This window comes from Nerophis lumbriciformis, linkage group LG31, assembly GCF_033978685.3.
Source record: "Nerophis lumbriciformis linkage group LG31, RoL_Nlum_v2.1, whole genome shotgun sequence".
NCBI lineage: Eukaryota > Metazoa > Chordata > Actinopteri > Syngnathiformes > Syngnathidae > Nerophis > Nerophis lumbriciformis.
This window is the reverse complement of record NC_084578.2, coordinates 25,526,716-25,546,500: the sequence shown is the minus strand read 5'-3', so window position 1 is coordinate 25,546,500 and position 19,785 is coordinate 25,526,716. Positions and strand designations below refer to the sequence as shown.

General features: G+C 38.3%; 1 protein-coding gene across 3 annotated transcripts in view; it reads left to right on the top strand.

The window, feature by feature from the left end:
* The window catches only part of LOC133574243 (glycerol kinase-like), a 77,138-nt gene that overhangs the window by 20,937 nt on the left and 36,416 nt on the right, over positions 1–19,785 (top strand). For all 3 annotated transcript variants that reach the window (XM_061926342.2, XM_061926343.2, XM_061926341.2), the window contains 6 exons: positions 3,870–3,936; positions 13,642–13,677; positions 17,022–17,089; positions 17,244–17,286; positions 17,357–17,437; positions 17,515–17,593. In XM_061926342.2, the coding sequence (XP_061782326.1) occupies positions 3,870–3,936; positions 13,642–13,677; positions 17,022–17,089; positions 17,244–17,286; positions 17,357–17,437; positions 17,515–17,593 (374 nt within the window). The remainder of the gene's footprint in view (positions 1–3,869; positions 3,937–13,641; positions 13,678–17,021; positions 17,090–17,243; positions 17,287–17,356; positions 17,438–17,514; positions 17,594–19,785) is intronic.

Here is a 19,785-nt window from a genome sequence, read left to right as displayed (position 1 = left end):
TTTTGACAGTGTAGTGCATAGAGCAGGGATTCTCAAACTGTGGTACTCGTACCACGAATGGGTCTCATTTCATGGAATGCCACAGAATCACTTGATTGAAGTCATTATGGTGGTACTTGTACTTTTTTTTTGAGATGGTACTTGGTGAAAAAAGTTTTGAGAGCCATGCACTAGCATAGAGGTTGGAATCTTTGGGCACCTCACGATTAGATTATGATTATGATTCAGGGGCTACAATTCGATTATAAATAAATTATTTATACATCTATAATTGTTAATATATATTGTATATTATATTATATATTCTACATGTATTGCAATTAATGATTAATAATAGTATGTCTACAGGACTCCTCCTTTGGTTACTGTTGTATGCAGTATTGCGCTATTTCCTGTTTTTGTATTAGTGCACACAGCATAGATGTACAGTATATATGGAAGACTAGATACGTAAGAACTGTAATAGTCTGCTAATTAAGTGAACAAATATTTTTTGTGCTTTCTAAAACCACAGAATGTTCACACACTTTGGCCCGAGTCATTATAAGACATGTTTCATCTAACTGCTTCATCATATCTATGGCTGAAAGACGTGTATTAGTAGATTGCACAGTACAGTACATATTCCGTACAATTGACCACTAAATGGTAACACCCGAATAAGTTTTTCAACTTGTTTAAATCGGGGTCCACGTTAATCAATTCATGCCGTACTGTATGGATATTATTGTCTCCTGACTTAGTAATTAACTTGCTAATTTCCTCTTTTTAGCTGGTTCCTTTTTGCTGTATTGCTGTTCCTATTAGCCTTCTGTTGAAGTGTTCGAAGCATTTATTGTTTTCTTGTTTCACTGCTTCACATTCAAGCTAGCTTAGCGCCACGGCTAGCATATTTGTCCTCTCCTCCTCCATGTGTGTCCGTGCTACCCCAGCTAACACATAACATTAAAATAATGTTAGCTAATGGTTCTCCCTTGGTTAGCATATAACTAAACCTAGATCTAATGTTTAGAGAACATTCGCATATGTTACTCTATTTAACATACCGGTATGTAAGTAATCGATGTTTGGACATTTGTCCATTGATTCATGAATCGCCCATGTTTTAACCCAGATGCATCGAAGTATCAATAATTTTTCCCACCTCTAGTAGTGCAGACAAATACAGTCAAACCTGTTTTAGCGGCCACTTGTCTATGGCGTCCACAAAAATGTCCTCCGCAGGGAAACATTGTTTTAGAAACCCTATCTTTAGCGGCCACCTGTTTAACACGGCCACTTATTTTGCATCCCAGAAATGTTTTTTTAGGTTTAGGGTTATTTATTTTTGGGAGTGGTGGTAAGTAAGGCGAGGTGTGCTATGCAAAGAGGCGAAAGCAGAAGGAGTGACGTCAGACGCCATCTGGAGATCGTGTCGGACGGTACAATTTTTTTTGCAGAGCCACACTCTGGATTATTTCTTTCAATTCCCTTTTTTTAAATTACATTAGAGCAATATCAACCATCAGCCAACACCTCATGGATGAGGAGGATACACTGATCAGTGCTGAGGCAGCCCAGGACCCGACTCCGCCTCTTAAACCCCTTCCGCAATGTCACCAAAAGGCCTAATCAAAGTGCTGTTTCTGAGCTAAATAGCCTACTGGAGTATTAGAACCGGCCAGGACAGGATCCTGTACTTTAGGAAGATTATGGTGTGGAAGCAGGATCTGACCTGGAGAAACTTTAATTTCTTCAACAAAGAATGGACATTTTGGAGAACAGAGGAGGTGGTGGACATCACCCTCAATGTAGAGGATAGGCTTAGGGCAGCAATGGAGGCCATGGCTGGAGAGGTGAAGGGTTATGTGGATACCAAGTTGCAGAGTTTCGACCAAGTATGTTACGTCTTGGGGGGCGCATTGCTGCGCTGGTAGCGTTCCTTCCAGGGCAGACGACAAGCAGGAGTAGCGTGCAGGTAAGATTAAGGTTTTTTTTTAATAAATTAAATGCAGGACAAAAATATAAAACTGAGGATACTAGCAAGGGTGAAAAACGAGGAATGCTAGTGTGTACAAAATCACTACAGCGAGGAGAAAAAACAGGAGAACGTAAATGTTGCCTATAGCAAACATTGACCCAGCAACTACTGCTGGGTGACAGGAAACTATAAAGGGGAGTGATTAACCAAAACACCTGGTGGGGACACTAATTGCAAAATTAAGACAGGTGAGGAGAATCAGTGCCCATGGAAACCAACAGAAAACAGGGAAAGACGGTGCACCCAGGAAGCAGACTAAAACAGAAAAACTACCAAACATAAATCATGCCATGACCCGGGTAACGGATCATGACAAAGTAGTCGTAGCATGCCTGTGTCGACGACATAAAAGGTGGGGCGAGGAACAAAAAAAGACTGTTGATAAAACCCAACTGTCTTGGCGACCAGCTAGCTTCTCCACCACTGCAGCCGCTATACCAACCGGCCAACTGACATAGACATCACCTTCCACCACCAGACCACCTATCAAGATAGAATTTACCCAGTTTGGAGAGTCCAGGACCTCAGCTGATGTGACAGACTGCATTGAACAGTGTGTACATTTCCTGGCACTCTGGCCTTTGTGTGAGGCTGAACTTGAGCGTGGGCCGAGTTGAAGACAAATCTTGCTGCTATGGTTCCCAATAGCCTTTGCGGCTCCAAAGGAGATACAGTCCTCGACTCAGGATGCACCTAATCCCTGATGAGTCATTCTTTTTGGAAGACTGTGAAGAAGGAGCCAACTTGCATAACAACGTTCGTAATGGCCAGTGGGCAAGACAACAAAAGCCAGCCTGCATGACTTCAACAGTACACCACTACATGAAACAACCGATAAGACCCCTGCCACGGTGACCCCTGGAACGATTAGTGCACAAAGTTCCACCACCACACACATCTGCATCCCACAGAGTACAGAAACACACAGCCACAGGAGGAAGTGGAGAGCCATGTAGGTGCAGGCTGATATTTATTCTGCGAGATGACTTGTGTTGTATTAAGGGAAATCTTATATTATGGCTAAAGATAACAAATATTTTATTGATTTTTTTAATTTCGCATCTTCTTCCTCCGTCAGAATAAAAAAAAGGTGCAAACTTAGCTGTACCTCATTGTCTTTCATAGACACGACTACATCCATCTTACCTTTTCTGAGGGCGTGCTGTGTTCTGCCTGCGGAAACTGCGTTGTTAAACCTGTAATTGTTTTGCATGCAGTACTAATTATGTGAATGTGGTTTCACATGAATATTCAAAGACGCAAAAACATCTGTATTATTATCTATATTTGATTTATTACACTGCTGCGTTCACTGGGGCTGGTCTGTTTATTTCTTTGGTAATTAGTTATCGCTGAACTCTGACTAAGATGGTCCTAAAGCCAGCAACTCAAAAAGTTATGGACAGAATTTGATGAAATTTTAATATCAGAAATGGGATCAGGAACAACTAATTAGATTTTGCTATTTCTGTTACCTAATCACACATTCTCGATCAGGGGTGCCCAAACATTTTGCCTACAAGAGGCAAAAGGAAATGAAACACACTGATTTTAAGTGAGTGATGAGTTTTACTACCTCTAAAAAGGTGGCGATCAAACTTTCATAGATTGCATCTAGTTATTCTTTTAAACATGCTTGTGTGAGCTTTAGTTCAGTACGGATATGTACTACATTTCGGAAGCCACCATTTGTTTGTAAATCAAGATCGGACCAAATTCAACCTGCATTAAATGGCCACTTTTGTTGTTCCCGTTGAGTAGTCGCGAGAGACAGCTTTGACTATCTGAAAAGCTCTTATGTTTTTTTTTTTAAATAAAGAAAACACATTTTCTGCTTTGCTTCTTTTAGGTACTTTGATATCTCGATGGAAATTCTCCCCAAAGTCAAAAGCTCTTCTGAAATCTATGGCATGATGGTAAGTTTTATTCACAACACAAGCCATCAACACACTTTTCACTCCAGTACTTTCCTGCTGTGAAACACACATTGTGTAACTTTTTCATTTACACAACTCTCTTTAGAACAGCAAAGTTAGGCTGAATCCCAACTCTCATTCTTAGCCCTTCATCGTATTCCTAAAAGTAAGGGGCAAGATGAAGTAGTAAAAAATATACCCCTAAGAAATGAGACACCACTCGTTTCCCGCTATGTCATCAGCTCAACTTAATTGGTGGCTGTGACGTAGGCAGTAAAATTACTCCACTACCATGTAATATGTTTCATTACAGGTATTTGACAGAAAATAAGCTATAAAAGCAAACATCACTGTATTCAGAAGATACAATATGTAAATTAATTGCGTTAGCTGGTCGTCATGATGAGTGACTGCCGCCCCAGTGTGCCCACAAAGCAGCTCTCTTATATTTCCCCCTCGCTCAAAAGTCACGTTGCATTTATGAGTCCATAAATGCAAACTAAACTGTTGGAAAACAAAACTCTCCAAACAGTAACACATTAACAGACGCAGATACAGTGGAAGCTTGATTTACAAACTTAATTGGTTGTTGAACATGGTTTGTAAACCAAAACATTGTAAATTGAAACCGAGTTCCCCCATAAGAATCAATGTAAACATTAACAATTAGTTCTAACCTCGATAAAAGTCTCTATTTTAGTAAAGAAAAATACACACTTTAAAGACACTGTAATGTGTATACACACACACACACACACATACATATACATATATATATATATATATATATATATATATATATATATATATACTGTATATACACACCGTATTTTTCGGACTATAAGTCGCTTCGAAGTATACGTCGCACCGGCCGAAAATGCACAATAAAGAAGGAAAAAAACATATATACGTCGCACTGAAGTATAAGTCGCATTTTTGGGGGAAATTTATTTGCTAAAATCCAACACCAAGAATAGACATTTGAAAGGCAATTTAAAATAAATAAAGAATAGTGAACAACAGGCTGAATAAGTGTACGCCACATGACGCACAAATAACCAACTGAGAACGTGCCTGCTATGTTAACGCAACACAGCATGGCAAGAGTCATTCAAATAACTATAACATATAGAACATGCTATATGTTTACCAAACAATCTGTCATTCCCGATCGCTAAATCCGATGAAATCTTCCTCCCCGGTGTCGCCTCTGGTATGCGCCGTTTCCTTTCTTTCTGCTGCTCGATCGCCGTTTTCTGCTGCATATTTCACTACGTCCGGCTTGTAATCTGCAGTATATGATTTCCTTTTCGGTGCCATTTTAGTTTAGCCCTTCTCAGTTTTTATAAGTTACCGCCAATGTTGAAATAATCAATTTTAATAGCTACGGATGTAGCAGCAGTTAGCATCCCATGACCCTCAACGCACTTCTGCCATGACGCACAATGCACTTCTGCCATGACCCGCCCCTGCCGAATTCTTATCGGTTGACGTGTGCGACGATTGCTGACGTGTGTGTGACGAATGCGGACATTTGTTTCGTCTCTTACGCGAATGAGATAAATAATATTATTTGATATTTTACGGTAATATGTTAATAATTTCACACATAAGTCGCTCCGGAGTATATGTCGCACCCCCGGCCAAACTATGAAAAAAACTGTGATTTATAATCCGAAAAGTACGGTATATAGAATATTTATAACACAAATATCTACAGAAGCAAAAAACAAGTACAAAATGTTTAAAAAACAAGCTAACTGGCATACTACAAACACAAAGGAAAGAATATTACATTCAATTATTGGACCAGAACAAAAACAATATGGAAGCTAAATAGCATGATTAAAACTGGTGGTAAGAAGGATTATCCTAAATACTTCTCAGATGGAAATGTAAAAAATGACAATATGAACGAAGTAGTTGAAAGCTTCAATAAGTACTTTGTGAACATTGAACCAAATCTGGAAGAAAATATTCCAGATTTCCAGGACTTGAATGACACTAAAGACAGAAATCCGAACTCTATGTTCCTCGGATGTGTGACAAAAGAGGAAATAATCAGTATTGTGAAAAAATATAAATCCAAGACCTCAACTGATTGTAACAGATTTTATATTAAAACGATAAAAAAAGGTTATTGAAGAGATTTCAGAACCTATAACATACAAACCCGGTTTCCATATGAGTTGGGAAATTGTGTATAAACGGAATACAATGATTTGCAAATCCTTTTCAACCCATATTCAATTGAATGCACTACAAAGACAAGATATTTGATGTTCAAACTCATAAACTTTATTTTTTTTTTGCAAGTAATAATTAACTTAGAATTTCATGGCTGCAACACGTGCCAAAGTAGTTGGGAAAGGGCATGTTCACCACTGTGTTACATGGCCTTTCCTTTTAACAACACTCAGTAAACGTTTGGGAACTGAGGAGACACATTTTTAAGCTTCTCAAGTGGAATTCTTTCCCATTCTTGCTTGATGTACAGCTTAAGTTGTTCAACAGTACGGCGTCTCCGTTGTGGTATTTTAGGCTTCATAATGCGCCACACATTTTCAATGGGAGACAGGTCTGGACTACAGGCAGGCCAGACTAGTACGTGCACTCTTTTACTATGAAGCCACGTTGATGTAACACGTGGCTTGGCATTGTCTTGCTGAAATAAGCAGGGGTGTCTATGGTAACGTTGCTTGGATGGCAACATATGTTGCTCCAAAACCTGTATGTACCTTTCAGCATTAATGGCGCCTTCACAGATGTGTAGGTTACCCATGCCTTGGGCACTAATACACCCCCATACCATCACAGATGCTGGCTTTTCAACTTTGCGCCTATAACAATCCGGATGGTTCTTTTCCTCTTTGGTCCGGAGGACACAACGTCCACAGTTTCCGAAAACAATTTGAAATGTGGACTCGTCAGACCACAGAACACTTTTCCACTTTGTATCAGTCCATCTTAGATGAGCTCAGGCCCAGCGAAGCCGACGGTGTTTCTAGGTGTTGTTGATAAACAGTTTTCGCCTTGCATAGGAGAGGTTTAACTTGCACTTACAGATGTAGCGACCAACTGTAGTTACTGACAGTGGGTTTCTGAAGTGTTCCTGAGCCCATGTGGTGATATACTTTACACACTGATGTCGCTTATTGATGCAGTACAGCCTGAGGGATCGAAGGTCACGGACTTAGCTGCTTACGTGCAGTGATTTCTCCAGATTCTCTGAACCCTTTGATGATATTACGGACCGTAGATGGTGAAATCCCTAAATTCCTTGCAATAGCTGGTTGAGAAAGGTTTTTCTTAAACTGTTCAACAACTTGCTCACGCATTTGTTGACAAAGTAGTGACCCTCGCCCCATCTTTGTTTGTGAATGACTGAGCATTTCATGGAATCTACTTTTATACCCAATCATGGCACCCACCTGTTCCCAATTTGCCTGTTCACCTGTGGGATGTTCCAAATAAGTGTTTGATGAGCATTCCTCAACTTTATCAGTATTTATTGCCACCTTTCCCAACTTCTTTGTCACGTGTTGCTGGCATCAAATTCTAAAGTTAATGATTATTCGCAAAAAAAAAAAAGTTTATCAGTTTGAACATCAAATATGTTGTCTTTGTAGCATATTCCATTGAATATGGGTTGAAAATGATTTGCAAATCATTGTATTCCGTTTATATTTACATCTAACACAATTTCCCAACTCATATGGAAACGGGGTTTGTATGTTAGCAACCTATCATTTGAAACAGGCACATTCCCAGATAAAATTAAAATAGCAAAAGTCGTACCAATTTATAAGACTGGTGACAAACACCAGTTTACAAACTACAGACCTGTTTCTGTACTTCCACAATTTTCTAAAATTATTGAAAAACTGTTCAACAACAGATTAGACAAATTCATGAATAAAAACAAAACACTCACAGATAACCAATATGGATAAAGAGCCAACATCTCAACTTCAATGGCATTAATAGAAATAATGGAAGAGATCACCAATGCAATAGATAGAAAGAAATGTGCTGCTGCAGTGTTAATGTGCTGCTGCAGTGTTAATGGATTTAACAAAACCATTTGACACAATTAATCATAGCATCTTAATAAACACATTAGAAAGGTATGGAATCAGAGGGTTGGACTTGAACTGGGTTCGAAGCTACTTAACCAACAGGAAGCAATACGTGAAGATAGGAGAAAACACTTCTACAGAGCTGTAAATATCTTGTGGCGTACCATAGGGATCACTACTGGGACCAAAATTGTTCAATCTTTATATGAACGACATTTGTAAATTTACAGAGGACTTAAAGTTAGTATTATTTGCAGAAGATACAACTGTGTTTTGTTCAGAAGAGAACACACAAAAGCTAATACAAATAACAGAAGAAATTAACAAATTAAAAAAGATGGTTTGACAAAAACAGACTATCTTTGAATCTCAGTAAAACTAAAATAATGTTATTTGGTAAGAGTAGTAGGGAAAGTCAAACACAAATACAAATAGACGGAGTAGATATTAAAAGGGTAAAAGAAAAAACATTTTTGGGTGTAATAATAGATGATAAAATTAACTGGAAACCTCATGTAAAAAATATACAACTGTACAAGAAACACATCTAATGAATAAAGCAAAACATGTTCTGGACCAAAAATCACTTCATATTCTCTACTGCTCACTAGTGTTACCATATATGAGTTATTGTGTCGAAATATGGGGAAACAACTACAAATGTGCGCTTCATTCACTAACGGTGTTACACAAAAGATCAATTAGAATAATACATAATGTTGGATATAGAGAACATACAAAGCCTTTATTTATTGAATCACAAATATTGAAATTTAACGATTTGGTGCATTTGCAAATAGCTAAAATTATGCACAAAGCGAACTATAACCTGCTACGCAAGAATGTACAACAATTCTTCTCAACAAAAGAGAAGTCTAAATATAATTTTAGAGGAAAATCTAATATAAAACAATTGTATGCTCATAAAGGTTATCTGTATGTGGAATTAAATTATGGAATGGATTACGCAAAGAAATCAAACAAAGCACCATATATGATTCCGTTTAAGATACTGTTCAAACTACAAGTGTTCACAAAGTACACAGAACAAAAATTATGATGTACATCTTGAACCTTTTTTTTTTTGAGATATTGATTATTTATGTATTTAATATTTGTTTACTTACTATGTTATATTGTTTATTTATTCAATGTTCTGTTACTAACAAAGAACAAGGAAATGGGATAAAATTGCTATGATATGAAAAGGGGTAGGATTAAATAAGCTCTGCTTCTACCTACTCCTTTTTGGACGTGCTGTAACGAAACAACTGGAAATATGTGATGCATTACATTGTATCGTATGCATGTTCGAAATAAACTAAATCTGAACTGAGGTTTACTTTTATAGCCCTTAATCACAAATGTCTCAAAGGGCTGCACACGCCACAACAACATACCATGAATTCACCATGAATTGATTAACGTGGACACCGACTTAAACAAGTTGAAAAACGTATGCGGGTGTAGGAATGATGTTCGAAATCCGGTTCTCCCGATGCTTCGATAAGAAAAGAACCGATTCCATGGATTAAAATCCCTTTTTGAGAACCGGTTATCGTAGCCACTATACCGTATTTTCGCGACCATAGAGCGCATCGTATTAAAAGGCGCCGTGTCAGTTACGGGTGCTATTTCTGTATTTAACGCATAAATAAGGCGCAGCGTATTTTTGGGCGCAGGCATGATTAAACATACGCTAGCTTAAAACATACGCTAGCTTAAAACATACACTAGCATGCATGGACGCTGTTTTAAAAAGGCAACAGGAGCAAAGCGGAGTTAGGTTGTACTTTATGGAAGTATTTATTAATGTACTCACATTATTTTTTGATCAATCCTCATCCACAAATCCATCAAAGTCCTCATCTTCTGTGTCCGAAATGAACAGCTGGGCAAGTTCTCCATCAAACACGCCAGATTCCCTCTCGTGATTTTCAAAGTCAGTCTCGTTGCCGCGGGGCGGGGCTCCTCGGAAAAGATGCCTGCTTTTACGAAAGCTCGAACAACAGTGCAATCAGACACGTTAGCTCAAGCATCCACGATCTATTCACAGATTGCGGCGTAACTCGCCCGACGCTGCCTCCCAGTTTTCGTGAAGCTGTGTTCATCTGTCATCCATCGCTCCCATGACGCTCACAACTTCACTTTGGACGTCCTGTTTAAAAAAGTTAAAGTTAAAGTTAAAGTACCAATGATTGTCACACACACACTAGGTGTGGCGAAATTATTCTCTGCATTTAACCCATCACCCTTGATCACCCCCTGGGAGGTGAGGGGAGCAGTGGGCAGCAGCGGTGGCCGCGCCCGGGAATCATTTTTGGTGATTTAACCCCCAATTCCAACCCTTGATACTGAGTGCCAAGCAGGGAGGTAATGGGTCCCATTTTTATAGTCTTTGGTATGACTCGGCCGGGGTTTGAACCCACAACCTACCGATCTCAGGGCGGACACTCTAACCACTAGGCCACTGAGTAGGTACTAGGCCACTGAGTAGGTTTACACCCATGTCCAGCGGTTGGAGTTACTTCGTCATGCCTTAATGATGACTCCAGGTGGAAACTTTTCTTTCGGCAGCGTCTTCCCCTTGAAAATCACCATAGGTGGCAGTTTCTGTCCATTAGCATAGCAAGCTAGCACAACAGTAAAAGCCGACTTCTCTTGCCCCGTTGTGCGTATCGATTTGCTACCGTGCTGGTCCCCTTCTTCTCCACAGTGTGCTTCACCGGGATGTCAAAAGTGAGCGGCACCTCGTCCATGTTGGTGATGTGTTTGTCGGCAATTTTTTTATTTACAACACACACAGCAGCACTATATGCTCACTGGGGGCGTGCCTTTAGCGTCCTCTCTCACCTGAAACCTTCACCCTTTAACGTCCGCATGCTGTCCTCAGTCACGTCCGCCTTTCCGCCATATAAACAGCGTGCCGGTCCAGTCACATAACATCTACGGCTTTTGGAACTCAATGCACACACAACAACCTATCTGGATTCGATAAGAGACCAGGTAAGGAATCGGTTCGATAAGAGGATTCGATAATGGCATCGACATCGATAATTTCTTAACGAACATCATCCCTATTCGGGTGTTACCCTTTAGTGGTCAATTGTACGGAACATGTACTGTACTGTGTAAACTGTACTGTTTCATATAATGTATTCTCTTCCTTTGCAATCTACTAATAAAAGTTTCAATCAAAAAAACATCCTCGGCTCAGATCCCACATCAGGGCAAGAAAAAACTCAATCCAATGGAAACAACATGAAACCTTGGAAAGGACTGCAGATGTGGGGACGCAGAGGCGTCACCAACTGATGCACAGAGGAGTGGTCCACCCCGGGTCCCGACTTTGAACAACTAGCGCCTCATTCGTGTTACCTGATTACCTTTCTACGCAGGGGAGGGGGGCAGAACAGAAAAGAGAGACAGCAGATCAACTGGTCTAAAAGGGGTCTATTTAAAGGTTAAAGTCCACAAATGAGTTTTAAGATGGCACTTAAATGCTTCTACTGAGGTAGCATCTCTGTTGGGCATTCCAGAGTATTGGAGCCCGAATAGAAAGCGCTCTAAAGCCTGCAGACTTTTTTTGGACTCTGGGAATAACTAATAAGCCAGAGTTCTTAGAACACAGATTTCTGGCCGGAACATATGGTACAATACAGTCAGCAAGATAGGATGGAGCTAGACTGTTTAGTATTTTATACGTAAGTAGTAAAACCTTAAAGTCACATCTTAAGTGCACAGGAAGCCAGTGCAGGTGAGCCAGTATAGGTGTAATATGATTAAACTTTCTTGTTCTTGTCAAAAGACTAGCAGCTGCATTTTATACCAACTGTAATCTTTTAATGCTAGACATAGGGAGACCCGAAAATAATATGTTACAGAAATCAAGACGAGACGTAACGAACGCATGAATAATGATCTCAGCGTCGGCAACATTACGGAGATGAAAGAAGGCTGTTTTGATAACACTCTTAATGTGTGACTCAAGTGAGAGAGTTGGGTCGAAGATAAGACACGGATTTTTTACCGAGTCGCTTTGTGTAATTGTTTGGTTGTCAAATGTTAAGGTGGTATTATTAAATAGGTGTCGGTGTTCAGCAGGACCGATCATCAGCATTTCCGTTTTCTTAGCGTTGAGTTGCAAAAAGTTAGTGGACATCCATTGTTTAATTTCATTAAGACTCGCCTCCAGGTGACTACAATCTGGCGTGTTGGTCAGCTTTAGGGGCATGTAGAGTTGGGTGTCATCAGCATAACAGTGAAAGCTAACACCGTATTTGCATATGATGTCACCTAGCGGCAGCATGTAGATGCTGAAGAGTGCAGGGCCAACAACTGAACCCTGTAGAACTCTGCACGTTACATTAACATACTCTGAGGTCACATTGTTATGGGAAACACACTGCATCCTGTCAGTAAGATAGGAGTTAAACCAAGAAAAGGCTAAGTCTTTCATACCAATACGTGTTTTGATACGTTCTAATAAAATGTTATGATAGACGGTATTGGAAGCAGCGCTAAGATCAAGTAGCAGCAACATGGATGATGCTTCAGCATCCATAGTTAGCAATAGATCATAAGTCAATTTTTGCAAGAGTGATTTGCAATGGTTAACAGAGATTGTTAAACGATAAGTGTTCATTTTGGATTTTCGAGATAAAGGGAAGGTTTTATTATTTCATAGCTGCTGGATGACCTAAGGAGCTGATTAAAACAAATGAAAATGATTTGTTTCAGTGTCTGCTGGTGTTTTTTTTTTTTTACTTTGTGATTCACCATAAAGTGTTGGGGCGTACCTAAGCAAGCAGGTACTTGTTGCAATGTTTCGACAGGTTAAGCACAGCTACAGGAAGTGCAAAACTCACAAACCTACTTTTAAAACTAAAAGAAAATAAGGAGGAACATTACGAACAATGCTTTAAATTACAGTACATGTGATCCGGTCATAGTAAAATGTGTTAATTTTCAAACCTTCCTGTGGAAAAAGAAAGAAAAAAAAGACATGTAGTCGAAGGTTTGTCGTCATGCTCTATTAATGGCTTCTGTTATGCGCTAATTACAAAATGTGTTGGGGTTTTTTATGTGCACAAAGCTTTGAGCAAAACTCAAAGTTGTAACGAAACTTGTTTATCTGTATATCTTTGCCCAAATAAAATAAATGGTATTCATTTCGTCTTTTTTTCTTTCTGTACGTCAAAAGCTAGATTTTGTCTTGTTCATGACCGAGACCACGTAGTAGATAAAATCACCTAGAAGCATAGAAAAGAAGTGTCAGGTGGCAAATGTAAATGTTAAGCACGTTGAATAAGAAATGGTGGTGTGTCTCATGGTGCCGCCTCCAACTACAACTCAAGCGAGTTAGGAAACAAAAGCCAAGACATTGATAGACATAATATATATAAATAATATATATACATAATAAATCACTTTGTGTTTTAGCTTTGTAATTACAATTTCAAAATTTGCTGACTATTATGATTGCTGTTTATTTGCATTTTTTTAATTCAAATATTTTGATGAATAAAACATTTACTGACTATCCAAATACTATATAACTCTTGCATTGTCAATATATATTTTGCCAGTAACATCATGTTACTAATTGTGTTCTTCCTTTTACCAGAAAACAAGCAACCTTGAAGGAGTGCCGATCTCTGGGGTAAAACGTTTTTACTTCTTACAGTGTGAAGCTTTAATATTCATCTTACTTATTTTACAAAGTTGCTCTGTAATTAGCAGTGTATCAGCAAGTAGAACTGTTTATGTGCATGCAGTACTGTTCAAATGTGTTTTTTAGCAGTCATTTTGACATAAAGAATCTCACAAAAGTCACAACATATACCTCATATCAGCAACTAGTTTTGTTACAGAATAGATCTTTTCAAGAAATGAAACTACAGACTCTTCTTAAGTATAGTGGAGAAAGGAAGTATTTGAGCCCCCGTCGATTTAGTGAGTGTACAAATATATGATCTGATCAAATACTTAAATATTAACATAGTAAACCATCCTTTATTGATATTAATTGGTTCAAAGTAGGAATCATTCATTATAAATTAAATATTTTCATAGCTAGACCATAAAAAACCTGTTTACGACCTTCTAAATATATATTTTTTCCAACATGGTAGCCCTCAGTAAATAAAATAACACCCTTTATTCTCCTTTAGACTTTTTTTTATCTAATATGGCAATGCTGCCTGGGGCTGAGCCAGTCAGTGGCCATGGTACTGAATAGCACACTCTGATTGGTGTGGTGTCATCTCGTGGCCTAAACTAAAGATCAGCAACGTGATGAAGCTGCAATATTTTAATTGCGATGTGGCAAGGGGCGACTGTATTCCATTTACACTTTTTTGTGTCATGTATGTTTTTAACATTGTAGGCTCCTGACTTTATATATATATATATATACATACATACTGTATATATATGTATATACATGTACATATAATATGTATATATCAGTGGCGGGATGTGCGCTTCCACCTCGGCCTTCAGTGATGTCCGACTTCAATGATTATCTCTCAAAATACCATCATTTTTGTCACCAAATGACTATTGCTGGAGAAATACTATACAGAAACACATTTACTCACTACTGAGTATTGAATCATCTCAACAGTGTACAAAACGGGTTATTTTCTGGCACATTTAAAAATCATTAAACCCGCATCAGCAATTAAAACATATCTTATGTGGTACTTTCAAAATTAAAATTGTAACAAACATATTAAACTCACAATTTGTAGCACCCATTCAACGCCGTATAAGCCAGTGGTACCGCTCGGAGTCGGTTGAGTCGAGTGGAAGTGGCAGGCATTTCCCCATTTCATCACCGGGACAGCTGAGCTAGCTTCCGGGGTTGGCCGACGTCGCCTCACAAGATCTAGTTTCTCTTTATCCTTCTTGAAAATGGCCTTGCAAATATATATCTGCCACTTAATCAACGTTTTGTTCTCCTTCTTTGTGGGTTAAAAAAGTGAGTATTGGTGATTTCTCTGCTAGCCCGGTATGGCTACGGTGCAACACTTCCTGCTTTAGTAAATTGAAATTGCAAATTGTGATTGGATACTCACTTTGGAATGACAAGTGAGTATCCAATCATAGTCTCATTAACATCAAGCTACCTAGATAGCTACTGTCAACAACTTGTCATCTGATTGGCTATCGCAACGGTACTGGGTGTGGCTCTGCTGACTACATAGCACCGCCACGGCTCAAACAGTGAGTATCCAATCACAGCTAGAAGGCCTTACTGACTCATGATCTGATTGGCTATCGCAATTATCTATCGACTGTATGTGCTCGTTCAATTACAGTGCACAGACGCCCGCATTGTTGATTCTGAAGGCCCCGGGCAGATTTGGTACAGCATGGCAACATAAGCTAGCTGAATTCTGATTGGATAACAACTTTAACCTAAAAACAACAGCACTGGAAGGAGCATAATAAGACCTGAAGAAAATATAAATACTTTTATGTATTTAGAGAAAGTAAATAAAAAATTACTTTTATCTTTAATTATGATCATGATTTCTGGTTATGTTAGGCCAGCAGAGAATATATGTGTATACAGTATATATATTTATATATATATATATATATATATATACATGTATTTAATATATGTATTATATATATGTATTTAATATATATATATATATATATATATATATATATATATTTAATATATATGTATATATATATATATATATATATATATACATGTATTTAATATATGTATTATATATATGTATTTAATATATATATATATATATATATATATATATATATATATATATATATATATATATATATATAAAGATTTAAACTGACGTTTTTTATTAAAGAAAAAGTAATTAAATTCAGATGTTTTTTTTTTTGTTTTTTTAAATGTAATTATTTGATTCACAATTTATATTTTAATAAATGATTTGGTAAATTAAACATTTGTTGTTTTAATATACAGTATGTTTATTATATGTTTATATTATATGTCCAAACTATGATTTATTTATATTTATTTTCAATTATCTTTTCAATATTTAGACTTAAGACTTAGACTTAGACTTTAGACTTAGACTTCCTTTTTATTGTCATTTAAGTATGAACTGTACAGTACAGATAAGAACGAAATTTCGTTACATTAGCTCATGGTAGTGCAGGATAAAAAAGCAATAAAGTGCATATATAAATAAATAAATAGGTTACTGTACAGATAAATATATTGCACTTTTTCACATGCATCCACGTTTATGGATGTATGTTATATTGTCTTTTTTATTCCAGCGAGTTAATCCATTTTGGGGGGAGTTGAGGGGATAATTATGATGCGTTCAAGAGTCTTACGGCCTGAGGGAAGAAGCTGTTACAGAACCTGGAGGTTCTGCTTCGGAGGCTGCGGAACTTCTTTCTAGAGTCCAGCAGTAAAAACAGTCCTTGGTGCGGGTGAGAGGAGTCTTTGCAGATTTTCTGAGCCCTGGTCAGGCAGCGGCTTTTTGTGATCTCCTGGATAGGACGAAGAGGAGTCCTGATGATCTAGATTGATTTAGCCATTCAATGTATTATTTATCTATTAAATAATCATATAATTGATTTATTGTCCACCAAGGTGGAAACATGTCTTTGGCTCACTAAACAAAGATGACAGACAGCACTAAAATATAAACATTGTAATATATAAAAGCATAAAAGACACAATAAGAACAGAGGTTATGTAGAAATAGGAATATAAGTAAAGATAAGTCAAGGTCAGACAGGGTATCAATGAAACAAAAGTAAAGCATATGTGTATATTATATGTCCAAATACCTGTGTATATGTTACCAAGTATATTATGGAGACTTGAATTCACAGTAAAACTTTTACAATTCATTCTTACTGGTATATAGCGTGATTAGTATCTGTAAAAAGTCGACATTATTAAAAATGACTTCAGGTAAAATTTGTGTTTTTAATTAGTCAACAATAGCTTGCTCATGTTGACAATGTTGTTCTCAGTGTCTTGGTGATCAGTCGGCAGCTTTGGTTGGTCAGATGTGCTTCCAGGAAGGTCAGACCAAAAACACGTACGTCCTTCACTACGTTCTTCATCTTTGCTAGCAAACTTTTAGACTTTTGGCTTTGAAAAGTGACACATGGGCCTAAAATTTAAAAAAACTAAAATCTGGATAAGATTACCGTGTTTGTTTATTCACTGCATTTGTATTTTTGTCATGTTAGATATGGGACCGGTTGCTTCATGCTCAGAAACACAGGACACAAAGTAAGTTCCCTCACGATGATGACATGTCGTTTCTGCTCGTGTTTAACGTCTTTGGGGTTCCCCATCTCAGCCCGTGTTGTCAGAGCACGGCCTGCTCACCACCGTAGCCTACAAGCTAGGGAAGGAGCAGCCTGCTTGCTATGCTTTAGAGGTTTGGAACATCCATGTTTGATCCATCAATGTTCTCCAAGTGGTGCTGCTGTTACACACCAACACTTTGTTTTACAGGGCTCTGTGGCGATCGCTGGGGCGGTGGTGCGATGGTTGAAAGACAACATGGGCATCGTGCAGTCATCCTCAGACATCGGTATTCAATACTCATTCAATACTTGTCCCTTGTCACAAAACTCCATTACACGGAAAGATATGCGGGTAAACAGACTGGTTTGTTTCGTGCAATGTACACAAGTACGATAACCGAGACCGTATATGAAAACGGATCAAAATAATTTCTGTCAAAAACACGCTAATAGGGGTGTACGAAAACCGGGGTACTACTGTGCACTTAAACAAAAAAACACCCTTTTTTTAAAAACAGCAAAAATTAGTCATGAGAAAAACTTGAAATGTTAAAGGGAAACTGCACTTATTTAAGAATTGTGTCTATCCTTCACTATCATTATGAAAGACATGACAACAGATGTATTTTTTTATGCATTCTAAAGTCCGCTTGTATTTTTTTATGCATTCTAAAGTCCGCTTACAATGGAGCCTGAGGGAGCCGCTCTATTCCATACTTGCCAACTTTGAGACCTCCGAATTCGGGAGATTTGGGGGGTGGGATGGACTAGATGGACTTCCCTAATGACATCATGGAGACCCATGGAGGAGTATATTTATAGCTAGAATTCACTGAAATTAAAGTATTTCTTATATATATATATATATATATATATATATATATATATATATATGTATATATATATATATATATATATATGTATATATATATATATATGTATGTATGTATATGCAGTGTTGGGTTAGTTACTGAAAACCAGTAACTAGTTACAGTTACTAGTTACTTTATTTCAAAAGTAACTCAGTTACTTACACCAAAAAGTAATGCGTTACTGTGAAAAGTAACTATTTAGTTACTTCTTTTTTTTTTAAAGCTCCCATTAATGCCCTTTTTGCCTTCATTTCAGTACTGTTATTGCACTGGAGAATAATACAATCTGTTGATCAACTTGACATGCATTTTTATTTTCCTTTTAACATAATTAATGAAAAACAGTGCAACATAAAAAGGCATTCCTCCTTTCTTTAAACTTGGACCAATGACCATTAATAAAAAACAAGTTTAAGTGCAACATAAGAAGAAACATCATCTTCCTTGAAACATAGGTAGTGAAATAAAGCCTGACATCTGGAGTGATGCTGCTGTCTTCCACACTTGGAGCCATGGATTGTAGAATCCTTGTTTTCAGTGGCAGGATCATTGACACAGATGGTGAAGTTTCAGTGCTCAGTAGAGATGTAACACTTTTGAGGGGTTTAAGCACCTAGAGGACCTCATCTGCCACTCTCACATCATCATCAGACAGGGTGACATTTGTCTTCAGGGTGTTGTGGGTCAATGCAGAGTATATAGCTGCCTGCTGCTCCAACATATCATAAGTGGAGTTCCACCTCGTTGGGACATCATGTATGAGCAGGCAGCTTTAGCATTTCTTGCTTTGTCTTAAGCACATGAGCAGCTGTTGTGCTTGGGTGGAAGTAAGAAACCTTCCTGATCCTCCCAAAGAGGCGCTCCGTCCTATTGACTGAGATTCCCTTCTGTGATGCCAAATTCACTACATGTGCAAAGCACCTATCTGTGGTCCCAGTCCTGCCTTATTCTCTGTAATTATTTGATTTTTGGCATTATCACGTGTGACTGGGATATCTTTATCTTCCATTCCTCCACTGCTTGTGTCAGTACCTGCGCAAGGTGACTCTCGTAGAGGGGGCGTGTCTTCTCATCTCCCAGTCTGCTGTGATGAAGTGAGCGCTTATAGTTCCGCTGGACGTCCAGCCGTCTGTCATGAGCGCAACAGATGATGCTCGGGATAGTTCATCCACAACTTTTTTCTTCTCCTGCTCATAAAGATCTGGCACAATCTTATTGCTGAAGTGGGTGCGCGACGGGATGTCGTAACGTGGTTCAAGCACGTTCAGCATGTGTTTAAAACCCTTGTTTTGCACAACCGAATCTGCACTTATAAACACACCGATTCAATGGCGCTGGGCGTTCAAGCTCCTCCGTTATTGCGCTCGCCATGACCACGCTGTGTGTGGACTGAACGTGCCAACAACTTTTTTTTTTGTTTCATATATCAAACCGCGGATCAAACCTCCCCTCCCCGCCCCCCACCCCCACACACACACATAGACCGCGCCTCTTTTCTTCTCTCCGGCTTGTGACAGAGGAAGATTCAGAAGAACGGCACCGCAGCGCTTCTGTTTCTAGGCGATACTACATCAAAAGTAACGTAAAATAACGCAGTAACGCATCAT